This window comes from Danio rerio, chromosome 6, assembly GCF_052040795.2.
Source record: "Danio rerio strain M-AB ecotype USA chromosome 6, GRCz13ab, whole genome shotgun sequence".
Taxonomy (NCBI): Eukaryota; Metazoa; Chordata; class Actinopteri; order Cypriniformes; family Danionidae; genus Danio; species Danio rerio.
The window spans coordinates 3,929,864-3,943,255 of NC_141026.1; the positions used below are offsets into that span (position 1 = coordinate 3,929,864).

Genomic DNA, 13,392 nt, shown 5'->3' on the forward strand with positions numbered 1-13,392 from the left:
GAGGTGCTGTTTTTGTAATAAATGGAAAGCAAATTACATTTGTCCCCTCCCCTTTTAACTGATCCGAAAAATGGTTCAATCCTTGATTTAAAAACATAATGTGATCTGAACGGTGAAGTTTGTGATTCGTTACACCACTAGCAAATAATAAAAACATCACAATTGTAAACATTAGCTGTGAAGCTTAAAGTGTAAGGGCTCATTCACACCGAACATGTCTTAGTTTCTAAAAAACCACAGCACAAGGAAGGAGGGTATTTGGACACGGCAACTGAGTGCCCTTAAACAGAAACTTGCAACGGTTGTCCCACCTCTGAGTTCTCCTAATTGGTCCACTACTAATGAGATGCACTGTGGTGAAATTTGAAGATCTTTTTACTTCACACAGCATCTAAAAACGCAGCGTTCATGTTTGTGTTGCTTCAAAAGATGCAATCGTAATGGTCACAGACATCTGTCAAACCTTAACAAACAATAGAAAAGTAGCACATTGGGAAGGAAAAACAAGTTCTGTATGAACCGCCCCTAAGACTCATTTCTGTTGGGGTCATCAATCTGGCTACCTGCATTTGCACAGATTCGTAGAGGAGCGGCCGGTTAAAAAGAAATCCCTCTCCAATGTTTTGAATTTCCCCTGCAATACCTTGTTCAACCACTAGTGTCGATTCTACATACTGCACCTTTAACAACTTTTTGTGATGTTCCTTCTCTTCATACAGCAGTAGTCCAAAGCAGAACACGGGGCAGAAGAGGCTCAGATCCAGCACTGACAATGAAGCAAAAGACGACAATCAAGTAAAGATAGAAGTGGAGGAGGTTGAGAAGAAGAAAGCCAAACTCGGCCAGAATGAAACAGACAACAACGAGGAACAGTCTGTCTCTGCTGAGCCAGGTAGAGCTTCTTGCACAACGTGTAATGCTTGTGTAATGCTTGTAATTAAAATATTAAAACAGACAATGTTTGTATTTCTACAGATGACGAGAAAGCTGAGGAGACCATGGAGACAGACACGCCTCCTCCACAACAGCAAGAGTGCATGGAGGCGGAGCTCTCCACGTCAGACCCCACCTCCAGCAGTGACATCACGACACAGCAAAGAGAAGAAGAATCCAGCGACGTCACCTCATCCACACAGTCCATAAACAGCGTTGATGAAGATGTGGCTCTGGGCGGTGATGTTGCCTCTCAGTCTGAAGACGTCACTCAAAGCTTTGTTGTCCAAATCAACCCTGAGGATATCACTCCAACTGATCTCACTGATGCTCAACCAAGTAACATCACGTCCCATCCATGTTCCAGTGACATCCCTGCGACTTCCTTTATGTCTGTAAGCAGCAGTAACTTCTCCAAACACAGCATTAGCTTCGCCTACACTTGTGATGGCACCACAGAACCCAGCGACAGCATCAACCTTACTCCACGTGTGCCTAGCATTAATGTTGCCCATATTTCTGATGTCCAGCCAGAACCCAGTGACATCATCGTTAGCCTTAAACAGAATTCCAGTGCTAACTCCACCTATACCTCTGACGTTCAGTCAGATCTAAGCAACGTCACCGTCGACCCTGAACACAAGCCCAGCATTAACTCCACCCACATCATCAATGTCCAATCAGAAACCAGCAACATCACCATCAGCTCGGAACACGAGCCAAGCATTAGTTCCACCCCTATGAGTGATGTCCAATCAGAAACTAGCTTTAAATATGAGCCTGGCAATAACTCTGCCTATGTTTGTGACGTCAAACCTGAACACAGTGACATCAGTATGAGCCCGATATATAAGCCTGGCGTTAACTTCGCTCACACATCTGATGTCCAACCAGAACCCAGCGAATGTGAGTCCTGCACAAACTCAGACCACATCTGTGATGTCCAATCAGAAGCCAATGACATCATCATCAACTCTAAAGATGAGATGAGCATTAACTCGGCACACACCTTTGATGTCCAACCAGAGCCCAGTGACAACACCGTCAGCCTTACACATAAACCTGATATCAGCTCCACCAGTGGTTCTGATGTCCCATCAGGACCTGGTGACATCACCGACAGCCTTGGATATGACCCTGATTTTAACTCCACCCACACCGGTCATGTCCAATCAGAATCCAACAACAGCCCTAAACACAAGCTTCCCATTAACTCCGCCCATACCTATGATGTCCAATCAGGACCCAGCGACATCACCGACGGCCATAGGTTTGAGTCTGAATTTAACTCCACCCACATCTGTGATGTCCAATCAGGACCCAGCGACATGTCTGTCAACTCTAAACGTAAGTCTAGCATTGACTCCGCCCAAATTGATGATGCCCAATCAGATCCCAGCGACATCTCCATCGGCTCTAAACAGGAGTACAGCATTAACTCCGCCCAAATTGATAATGTCCAATCAGAACCCAGCGACATCTCCATCGGCTCTAAACAGGAGTCCAGCATTAACTCCGCCCAAATTGATAATGTCCAATCAGAACCCAGCAACATCTCCATCAGCTCTAAACAGGAGACCAGCATTAACTCCACCCAAATTGATGATGTCCAATCAGAACCCAGCGACATCTCCATCAGCTCTAAAAACAAGCTCCGCATTAACTCCGCCCAAATTGATGATGTCCAATCAGCGCCCAGCGGCATATCTGTCAGCTCTGAACAGGAGACAAGCATCATCTCGGCCCAAGTCGATGATGTCCAATCAGAATACAGTGACATCTCCATCAGCTCTAAACATGAGCCCAGCATTAACTCCACCCAAACTGATGATATACAATCAGAACCCATCGACATATCTTTTGGCTCTAAACAGGAGTCCTGCATTAACTCCGCCCAAATGTATGATGTCCAATCAGAACCCAGTGACATCTCCATCAGCTCTACACAGGAGACCAGCATCAACTCCGCCCAAATGTATGATGTCCAATTAGAACCCAGTGACATCTCTATTAGCTTTAAAGACAAGCCCAGCATTAACTCCTCCCAAGTTGATGATGTCCAATCAGAACCAAGCGACATATGTTTTGGCTCTGAACAGGAGACCTGCATAAACTCCGCCCAAATTTATGATGTCCAATCAGAACCCAGCAACATCTCCTTCAGCTCTAAACAGGAAACCAGCATCAACTCCACCCAAATGTATGATGTCCAATCAGAACCCAGCGACATCTCCATCAGCTCTAATCAGGAAACCAGCATTAACTCCACCCAAATGTATGATGTCCAATCAGAACCCAGCGACATCTCCATCAGCTCTAATCAGGAAACCAGCATTAACTCCACCCAAATGTATGATGTCCAATCAGAACCCAGCGACATCTCCATCAGCTCTAATCAGGAGACCAGCATTAACTCCACCCAAATGCATGATGTCCAATCAGAACCCAGCGACATCTCCATCAGCTCTAATCAGGAGACCACCATTAACTCCACCCAAATGTATGATGTCCAATCAGATCCCAGCGACATCTCCATCAGCTCTAAACACAAGCCCAGCATTAACTCCGCCCGAATGTATGACGTCCAATCAGAACCAAGCGACATCTCCATCAGCTCTAAACACAACCCCAGCATTGACTCCACCCAAATGTTTGATGTCCAATCAGAACCCAGCGATTTCTCCATCAGCTCCAAACACAAGCCCAGCATTGACTCCACCCAAATATATGATGTCCAATCAGCGCCCAGTGGCCTCACCATCAGCTACAAACAGAAGACCAGCATTAACTCCGCCCAAATGTATGAGGTCCAATCAGAACCCAGCGACTTCTCTGTCAGCTCTAAACGCAAGCCCAGCATTGACTCCATTCACATGTATGATGATGTCCAGTTGAAGTCCAGTAACTTCATGGTCAGCCGAACACCCGAACCCACCTATAAGATCATCCCAGAGCCCAGCAGCAGTGTGAGTGTAAATGTGTCAGGCTTGAGCTCTGTGTTAGCGAGTGTCAGTCAGGGCTCAGTTCAACACATCTTCCAGAGGACACTGAGCCCTGCAGAGGTGCTGCACGTCCACAGCTACGCTAAAGGAGATTACAGCGACATTGAGCCGCGCATTCAGCATGAGAGAGACAGTGATTCTGATAGCGAGTCTCAGGATGACAACAAGGTGCGTACAAGGCCTGCTTTCTCAATGTTTATGCGCTGAAGTATTAGAGCGCTGCAGAGATTCATTTTTTTTATGACAGCCTAGAGATTAAAGGGTAAGTTCACCCCAAAAAAAAAAAAAAAAGAATAAAATTAACCTCACCCTCAAGACACCATAGGAATATCCTAGGTCAGGGCTACTATAGTTTGCAAATTGTGTATGTGCATTTAGTTCTGATGATGATGTAGATTTATGTGCTGTTCTGAATTCACTGTGTTATTTGTTTTACAGTATTATTTTTAACATTTAGAGACAGATAAGATAGTTTTATGTCATGTCACAACTCCTGCACTTCCATCATGAACCACTAGAGGGTTTGGTGCTCTGCTGTGAATAATGAGTTTGTGGCTTTGTGTATTCCTACAGAAAGAAGCCGAGCGTCCAGCTGAAGCTCAGTACAGACTACCCAGACTGCCCAGACACCACCCTCTGATAAAGGACAGCATCAGTGATGAAGGTCAGGGTGTGTGTGTCTGATTAAGAATAAAATAAAAAAAATTAAATTTGAAAACAAAAATTCAGTACAACCTAGAATATAGTCAGAAAACTTGAAACATTAGAAGTGTATACCTGAAATAAATGTAGATTTAAAAAAATTCTGAATCTTAAACATGTTGAAAGCTGAAAGTAAAATTAAAACTACAAACAACATCTAAAAAAAAATACTAATAGTAAAAATATTTAAATTAATGTAAAATTCATAATTAAATGAAATTATAGTACAACTAAAATCATAGTGCTTTGTGAGCCTTTTGCCATACCGAAGTGACTCTTTTTGGCCTATTGAACTAATGTTTACACTTAACTCTTACACACTAATACACTTAATGATATAGTATAAAAATGATATAGTATATTAATGATATATAGAAAAATCTAATATTTTCTGATATTTAGTTTTTCTGCAATATATATATATATATATATATATATATATATATATATATATATATATATATATATATATATATACATTTTTTTAATTTACTTATTTATATATTTTATTATTATTTTATATGTATATATATATATATATATATATATATATATATATATATATATATATATATATAAATATATATTTATTTATTTATTTTTATTTTATAAATAAATAAAATAAATAAATATATTTATATATATATATATATATATATATATATATATATATATATATATATATATATATATATATATATATATATATATAGATAGATAGATAGATAGATAGATATATATATATATAGTTATGAATTTAATTAAAAATCTATAATCAAAAAGAGGTTTACCCAAAAACAAAATAACGGAGATTAAAATTATAATACAAGTAGGATTTATTTACAGAAATAAGGAGCAAAAAATAACATTGGAAGGGGTTCAACCAAAATAAATTACAATAAACCAAGCTAACTAAATTAGATCAAACCTCCCTAGAAAACAGATAATAAAATAAAATACAGAACACTTACCTCCCTACTAACAAACACAGGAGAAAACGAAAATAAAAAATAGAAGGCACCATACATCCCTACCATGCTCCAAGCCAGACAGGGAGACAGAAAACCGGGTTTCTTCGGTTAGAATTAGCAACTTCACATCGGCATCTCACAAAACACCACAAAAGAGAAATAAGCAACAAACACTAATTTGATCACTTAAGCACTCATCTCCACTGAGCATACGCGGGGAATCAGGAGAGTCTGTGGAACCATCAAATCCATGCTCTCTGCAGGTTTAAATACAGCCGACCCCAATCCAAGCGCCAATCATGATCCGACCCAACTCAATCCTCTGCACCTGCGAATACTTAGAAATGAAAGTGAGAGTGAGAGAGAGAGGGACAGAAACACCGCACACAAGCCTACACTATATTACACTACAACTAATTGTAACAGTATATATATATATATATATATATACAGTTGAAGTCAAAATTATTAGCCCCCCTTTAAATTTTATTTAGTTTTTTCAATATTTCCCAAATGATGTTTAACAGAAGAACAAGGAAATTAGAATAAAAGAATAAAAGCAGTTTTAAATTTTTTAAAAAACATTTTAGTGACAAAATTATTAGCCTTGTTGGTGTCAGAGGAAAATGGCCTGACTGGTTCCAGCAACAGTAACTCATAACCACTCATTAAAACCAAGGTCTGCAGAAAGGCATCTCTGAATGCACAGCATGTCCATCCTTGAAGCAGATAGGCTACAGCAGCAGAAGACCACACCGGGTGCCACTTCTGTCAGCTAAGAACAGGAAACTGAGGCTAAAATTCACACAGGCTCACCACAATTGGACAATAGAAGATTGGAAAAACATTTCCTGGTCTGACGAGCCTTGATTTCTGCTGTGACATTCAGATGCACACCATTTTCCACTGAACATCCTTTTGATCAGAACTACATCAGAATGGTGTCATTTCTGTGCACAAGCACCACTAAATTCAAGAACAAAATCCCTCTTCTCTAAATTCGGGCCCCTGGTTGAGTCATACTTGTGCCGCAACAGCAAAATTGAAAATTTCGCTATAAGTGTCACCTAAAAGTGTCCCATTAAAGTCACTGTGGGCTTTTCAAATAGTCACCATGTAAGTGTTTAACAAGGGATAAAGTAACTAATGTACATTAAGTCTTGTATCATTAAATGATGTTCTGTATATGTGCAGAGCTGCAGGATCAGGCGGCATCAGAGGAGGACGGGCTGGACGGAGAGGCCTGGGCTCGACCTCTGACCCAGCTGTGGCAGAACAGACCGTACAATCCAGATCGAGAGAGAGAGTACAACAGAGAGATGGGTCTGCGGCCTCCATACTGCTCCATCTGCATGCTCTTCCAGGCACATCACAGGGTACAGACGCTTACACAGATCATACACTACATTTAAACCACTGGTCAAGAGTTTAGGATGTGTTAGATTTATTTATGTATTTTTTAAGTTTGTGTGTAATAAAAACGTACAATGTTTATTTTGCTAGCGCACATTGATATTCTTAAAGGGTCACGAAACACCAAAACACATTTTTTGAGCTGTTGACAGTCGTATATGTGTCCCACACTGCTAAAAACACTATTAGGACACCTATATTTCAGTAAAAAGTGTAAATTGGTTGTTTTTGCGTTATTTCAAGCAAATTCGCACTTCCGGTTTGAAACTAATTTTTGAAGCTGCGTCACGGGCATGACATAATAGCGTGTATTCCAGCGTGCAGACTGGACGCCTGTGCTAGAGTGTGTCTTATTACGTCTTACAGTGTGATGCATTAATGCATGAGTAAGGCTTGGTTCAAACCAATCAGTGCGCTCTATTGTGCAACTTCATTAATATTCATTACTGTCACAGTGTTTAGATGACAGAGACGCCCCATTGTATTGCCAAAACAAGCGTGAAGTGTTGCTTTTATAGTTTGCTGCAGTGAAGTTTCGTTTTTATTTTCTCTCAGTGAAAGCTCAGACTCACGTGTGGATTAACAGTGTACGCGACGCTCGACAACAATAACTTACGTGTCTAAGGAGGATTATTGTTTACCTGAGAGCTGTTCTCATCTGCAAACGCCGAGATCCAGATTCGCTTATAGTCTCCTGTTAATAAAGACGCGGCTCTAGTTGCTGGTGATTGTCCTGTCTCTACAGATTTGGTAAGTGAGCGACCAGTGCTCTGTGTTTATTCAGTTTGTTCGTATCGAACTAACTATTACACCGTGTAAACATGTTAGCACCACAACCAAACTTTAACCTCGTGTATGATTTTCACCGCATTTTGTGACAGGAATAACACACGCGGCTTTCTGACGCTACCTGCTGTGTGCATCTAAGTTTCCGGGAAATGCGGAGGGTTTTTTTCTCTCATTCGCCGTGCGGTATTAAACATTGCATGAAAAATACACGCTTAGAGCAGTTCCTCGAATCAAATATCTTGTTTGTCGCGAGGGACATGAATGAATTCCCTGAATGAAAGAGCCAAACTGCAGTTAAAGTCCAACATTTAGTAATTTGGCAAATAATTCGACTACAGATGTCCATGTAAACACAGTCACTTTCTCCCCTGTGTTTGTGTGTGTGTGTTTGTTTTGACTCTGAAACTCAGCGCGCACAAATAGACACTCCCACACCATCTCACTTTAGTTCCTCCGACACTCCCCCCTAAACAGAACTGGACACGCCCACTTTTCAGACTTTTTCCAAAGTAGAGGTGTGAAAACACCCTGCTGAAACGAGGGGGTTTCATGGCCCTTTAAGGTGAACAGTTAATCAGGGCAAGTTAGTCCACTAATTGTGATTGTGTTTTGTTAATCTTCTGTCAAAATCTGTCCATCTGCTTCCGCGTTTGGAGGGGTGGTCCTTCTGTTGACGTCAACTTGAAAGCTTACTATGTGAGGGCTCAAAAATGCACCCAAAATTGTATCTATGCGACCTCAAAATATATTTGTGAGCATTTGTGAGAGTGAATAATATTGTTGACCAGTTTTTAACGCAAAATGTTTTAGGAGACATTCCCACAGATTGCATCTTTGCATCTGAAACGCCAAACACAGCTCTTGGGAATAGTTTAAAACAGTTGTCATGTCAACATGCTGCAGTAAACAAAGCCTGCAACGCTTTCCCCGCTTACAAGCTCTTCTTATTGGCCCACAGCTCTAGAACTGAACGCGAATGGATTGGTTAATATCAGCTGTCAATCACTCAGTCACACCTTCTGCTAGAGATCTGCGCTGGAGTAAATTTTAAATCCCGCTCCCGCCAGGTTTTAGTCTGAACCCGACCGCTCCCGCTTATCCGCTTGTTAAATGTGACGTCACGTGAAGCGGCTTCCGGGTCCAAGCGCTCTATTCAACTGAATGGGGAGACTCATGAAATGGTAATAATAAACGTTTACAAAGCGATTTAAGGCTTTCGAAAATCACGATGGCAGTATACATGTCCATGCCTAATATCCGATGGCCAGAAAGTGATTAATATTTTTATAAATTGTTACATTTTTGGTATTTGTTATGCAGCAAGCCCAGAGATTGTTGTGTACACTATGATTTTATATAAAATTAACTTTAATGTGTGACAGGAATAAAACGCGATCATAAACGAATGATTTCTCCACTTAGCTGAATGGCGGCTTGGACCCGGAAACAGTATTACATACGTCACAAACACGTCACCACTTAACAAGCGGATATTCAGCATTTGTTGTCCCGCTGCCCGCCCCGCCCCCTTTTCCCCCACACAAAACCAAAAACCACCCAGCTATACAGAATCCATACAGCCTATAACAAGCTTGCAGTATAACACACACACATAGACACATAGCACCAAGCAAGTGACACACAGACTGCATCACACTCTCTCATTCACACACACACATAGACAGCACCAAGCTCTCTCTCTCTCTCATTCACACACATAGACAGCAGCAAACAAGCTAAACACAGCATCACACTCTTTCATTCACACATACATATGTGTGCTCGCTCGCTCGGGAGTCGGGAGCGATATTGTTAGACTGCCTGCTCCTGTTCAAATTACACCAGTTACTGACCGCTTTTGCACTTTATTTAGAAATTTATTCCCGTGCCGCAAGAAATCTGCTCAGGCCCTTTTTCATTTTGGCTTAGTCCATTTATTAATCAGCGGTCAACACAGAGGAATGAATTGCCAACTTCTCCAGCATGTGCTTCACGCAGCGGATGACCTTCCAGCCGCAGCCCATCTCTGGGAAACATCAATACACCCTCATTCACACACATACACTACAGACAATTTAGCTTACCCAATTCAACCATAGCGCATGTGTTTAGACCAGGGGTGTCCAGACTCGTTCCTGGAGAGCCGGTGTCCTGGAGAGTTTAGCTCCAACCCTAATCAAACACATTTGAAGCAGCTAATAAAGCTCTTACTTGATATACTAGAAACTTCCAGGCAGGTGTGTTGAAGCAAGTTGGAGCTAAACTTTGCAGGACACCGGCCCTCCAGGACCGAGTTTTTATACACCGCTGGTTTAGACTGTGGGGGAAACCAGAGCACAACACAGCTAGAACATGCTGACCCAGCCGGGACTTGAATCAGCAACCTTCTTGCTATGAGGCAGCAGTGCTAACCACTGCTCTGCCCCCTTGCACTCAAACTGAATAATAACAAACACGTTTATACCTTCTGTAGCCTACATATGTATTAAACACAGTAGGCATGCTTATATGTCATATTTATTTTGGCCATCAAAAGTGTGCTGTCACTTTAATTGAGTCAGCAGTGCAACAAAAATCAGAGCCAAAACCATCGCCTCAGCGTTGCCCACGCTTGCTCTCGGTATGAATGCTCTGAGTAATTATTATGCACACAGAAAAAACACCCGCTGCCACTCACACGTACCATGGGACACCAGCCTGCGTCTGTGGGAAACACTGATTTGTGTTTTATTTCTGTGCTTTCCTGTGTAATTTCCTGTGTTTGTGTTCAGTCTGAAGGAGCAGAGAGCGAGCCGGCTGTAGTGCTGCGCGGAGGTCAGATGAGAACCAAACCTCTGATTCCTGAGAGATGCTTTACCATCACCACTGAGGAGAGCGCAGACGTCCAGCCATCCACAGCTCACCTGGAGGAGGACGGCACTAGTCTGCTCATCAGCTGCTCCCTTTGCAGTGTCCGAGTGCACACTAGTGAGTATCCACTAGGGGTGCAACATTACAGATTCTCATGGTTCGGTTTAAGGGTCACGGTGACATGCGGCACATGTCACTTTTATTTTTCACGTGGAAAGCATCACTAATTTCACTGATGGGCCATTTAATTAGGGAGGAAGCTGTGTTTCAGTGCATTCTAACATGCACAGAGACAGTTCAGAGAGCAATTAAAGGAATGGGGGAAATGCAAAATACAATTTTTACATGTGAATGAAAAAAACTATACTAGAGATGCAGAATACTCAATGTAATATTGAAATTCAGTACAAACTCCACGGTTCAATATTATTAGTATATTATAGAATCGGCATTCCTAGATTCGACTAGGGTTGGGTCACGTTTGTTTTTTTTTCGATACCGTTGCTAAAATCGATACTTTTAAAACGGTACCGGTGCCAAAACAGTGCCTGAACCAATCATTTTTAGCCACAAAATTATTTGACAAATATTCAACTATATTCACTGAATGTTATCGGAAAAGATTCCGCTAAAATATTGAGGTTTAAATTTCATCATCAGTGTTATTATCCAACCCAGGCTCATTCTGAAAACGTAGTTCCGTGTACATTTCTAGAGACTGCGAAATATGTCCTAGGAGGTACATATGGCTGCATTTCATTTTTTAAAGCGAACGCTACGGGGCGGTATGATGCTGTTCCCTTTCACTCTTACCCGGTGACCGCTTACCTCCATGTGGAGGGCTTTTCCACTGCAACCAGTTTGTCCAGTTAGCTCATCGTGTACGTCGGCAGACCTGAGATGCAGAGAGGAGTTGATCACAACGACCGTGTTCGAGTCCAGGGAAGAGCGGTTCCAGAAATCGTGTGAGACAAAAACAGAATCCAAAAAATAAAGTGAACGAGTTCATAACTCGTAAAAAATCAGACGACGGCTTTTCTTTTTCTGGACAGCTTTTGTAAATTGTTGGTTGGGTTTAGGGAAGTAAGTGGGCAGGCGGGTCAATCGGTAAAATTGGTTGGGTTTAGGGAAGGAGGAGAAGGGTGGGTCAGTCAATCATTCAGTCAGTCAGACTGCGGCCACTCGTGGGTGAACAGCACGAGTGCGAACGGCACTCACAAGAAACATTTGAGATACGAAAAAGCGCACACAGCGGCCTCTTGTGGGTTCGCGAAAACAAAAACTGCAAAAATACGTACCTCCCAGGACGTATTTCGCAGTCTCCAGATTCGTCCATGGGACTATGTTTTCAGAATGAGCCTGGGTTGTTATTATTAGTGTCGTTCACCCCTTGTAGTTTAGTTTTTTTAAATGAAAGCTTTAACTTAATATCTTTGAGTACTCAGTGAAGAAAGCGACATCCTGAATTCAGTGCCCTCATCAGGGAACCGTGTGTTTAACCTGCTCTGTTTGTTTTAGGTTGTTACGGTGTTGCCTCAGGAAGAGTCTCTAAAGACTGGAAGTGTGCCCGCTGTAAAGCCAACGCCTTTGCTGAGGTACACACAAACCTCTTCCTATATAGGAAACCAAAGAAAATTTGGACACATTAAAATTAGGTCACTCCAAAATGCTGTCTTTGTTATCAATTAAAGGCTGTGTAACTATGATGGGTGAGAAAATTGACAAAAATGTATGTGACATCAAATTGTACTACTTAAATTTTTCATTTCTTTTTTTTTTTATATTTCCCAAATGATTGACAGTATTTCCTATACTTTTTTTTTCTTCTGGAGAAAGTCTTATTTGTTTTATTTAGGCTAGAATAAAAGCAGTTTTAAATTATTTAAAACCGTTTTAAGGTCAATATTGTTAGCCCCTTAAAGCAATATTGTTTTACAATTGTTTACAGCAGTGGTTCCCCCTTTGAGACCCCTCTTTTCCCCCGGAAACTATTTTAAGGCCCCCCTCCACATTTAATAATATTATCGCTATCATAGGTTTGCGGTAAGGATGACAAAAAATGTTGTTTTTAAAGAACGGTAAGTTTATTACTATATCTAGATACGTTTATGCACAAATAATAGCCTAATGTAAAATCTATGAAAAATCATAAGTCTTTTCTCCTTGCGGTCAAAAAATGCTCTGGGCTTGTCGCGGTATTGGAGATGTGTCGTCTGCAAATGTCTTATTAATTTGGACGGTCTCATACATTCGTTAGCAAGAACTTTGCTGCAGATAATGCACTGTGGCTGGGTCAAGGACTCTTTGCTTTTAGAAAATGGACTAAACCATTTTGTAAACTAACTATAGTTCAGGTAACTATCTTGGTATTTCCTGCATTTCGTGTTTTAAGTATTGCTAGCGCTGCGACTAGAAATGTTTGGAGCTTCCTCACTTGGGTCCAGCATGCTTATTATTAGCTGCTAAAGGTGAATCAGTCTTTTTCTGGAGGACGAATTTCAAATTTGTCAGATTTTTGGTCATCCAGGGGATGAAATAAACATGATTGTTCTTCTAATCGTCCACTGCTAAAAAAAAAAAAAGTAAAATTTGAAGTGACTCCCAAAATGCTCGCTGAGGCCCCCTTGTGGGCCGGGACTACAGAACAAACCATCAATATACAATGACTTGGCTAATTAACCTAGTTAAGCCTTTAAATGTCACTTTAAGCTGAATACTAGTGTCTTGAAGAA

General features: G+C 41.3%; 1 protein-coding gene across 4 annotated transcripts in view; it reads left to right on the forward strand.

Moving 5' to 3' along the window:
* Window positions 1–13,392, forward strand: part of kdm4aa (lysine (K)-specific demethylase 4A, genome duplicate a) — a 41,384-nt gene that overhangs the window by 11,310 nt on the left and 16,682 nt on the right. The window contains exons 10-16 of one of the 4 annotated variants that reach the window (XR_015492422.1): window positions 720–892; window positions 976–2,814; window positions 2,891–4,103; window positions 4,509–4,599; window positions 6,803–6,984; window positions 10,582–10,777; window positions 12,179–12,255. Coding sequence is in view for 3 of the 4 variants with exons in the window: in NM_001442467.1 (NP_001429396.1) it covers window positions 720–892; window positions 976–4,103; window positions 4,509–4,599; window positions 6,803–6,984; window positions 10,582–10,777; window positions 12,179–12,255 (3,847 nt within the window). In the remaining variant the exon portion in view is untranslated. Of the gene's footprint in view, window positions 1–719; window positions 893–975; window positions 4,104–4,508; window positions 4,600–6,802; window positions 6,985–10,581; window positions 10,778–12,178; window positions 12,256–13,392 lie in introns of those variants that run through there. The other 3 variants (NM_001442467.1, XM_087254729.1, XM_087254730.1) reach the window with 3 other exon arrangements.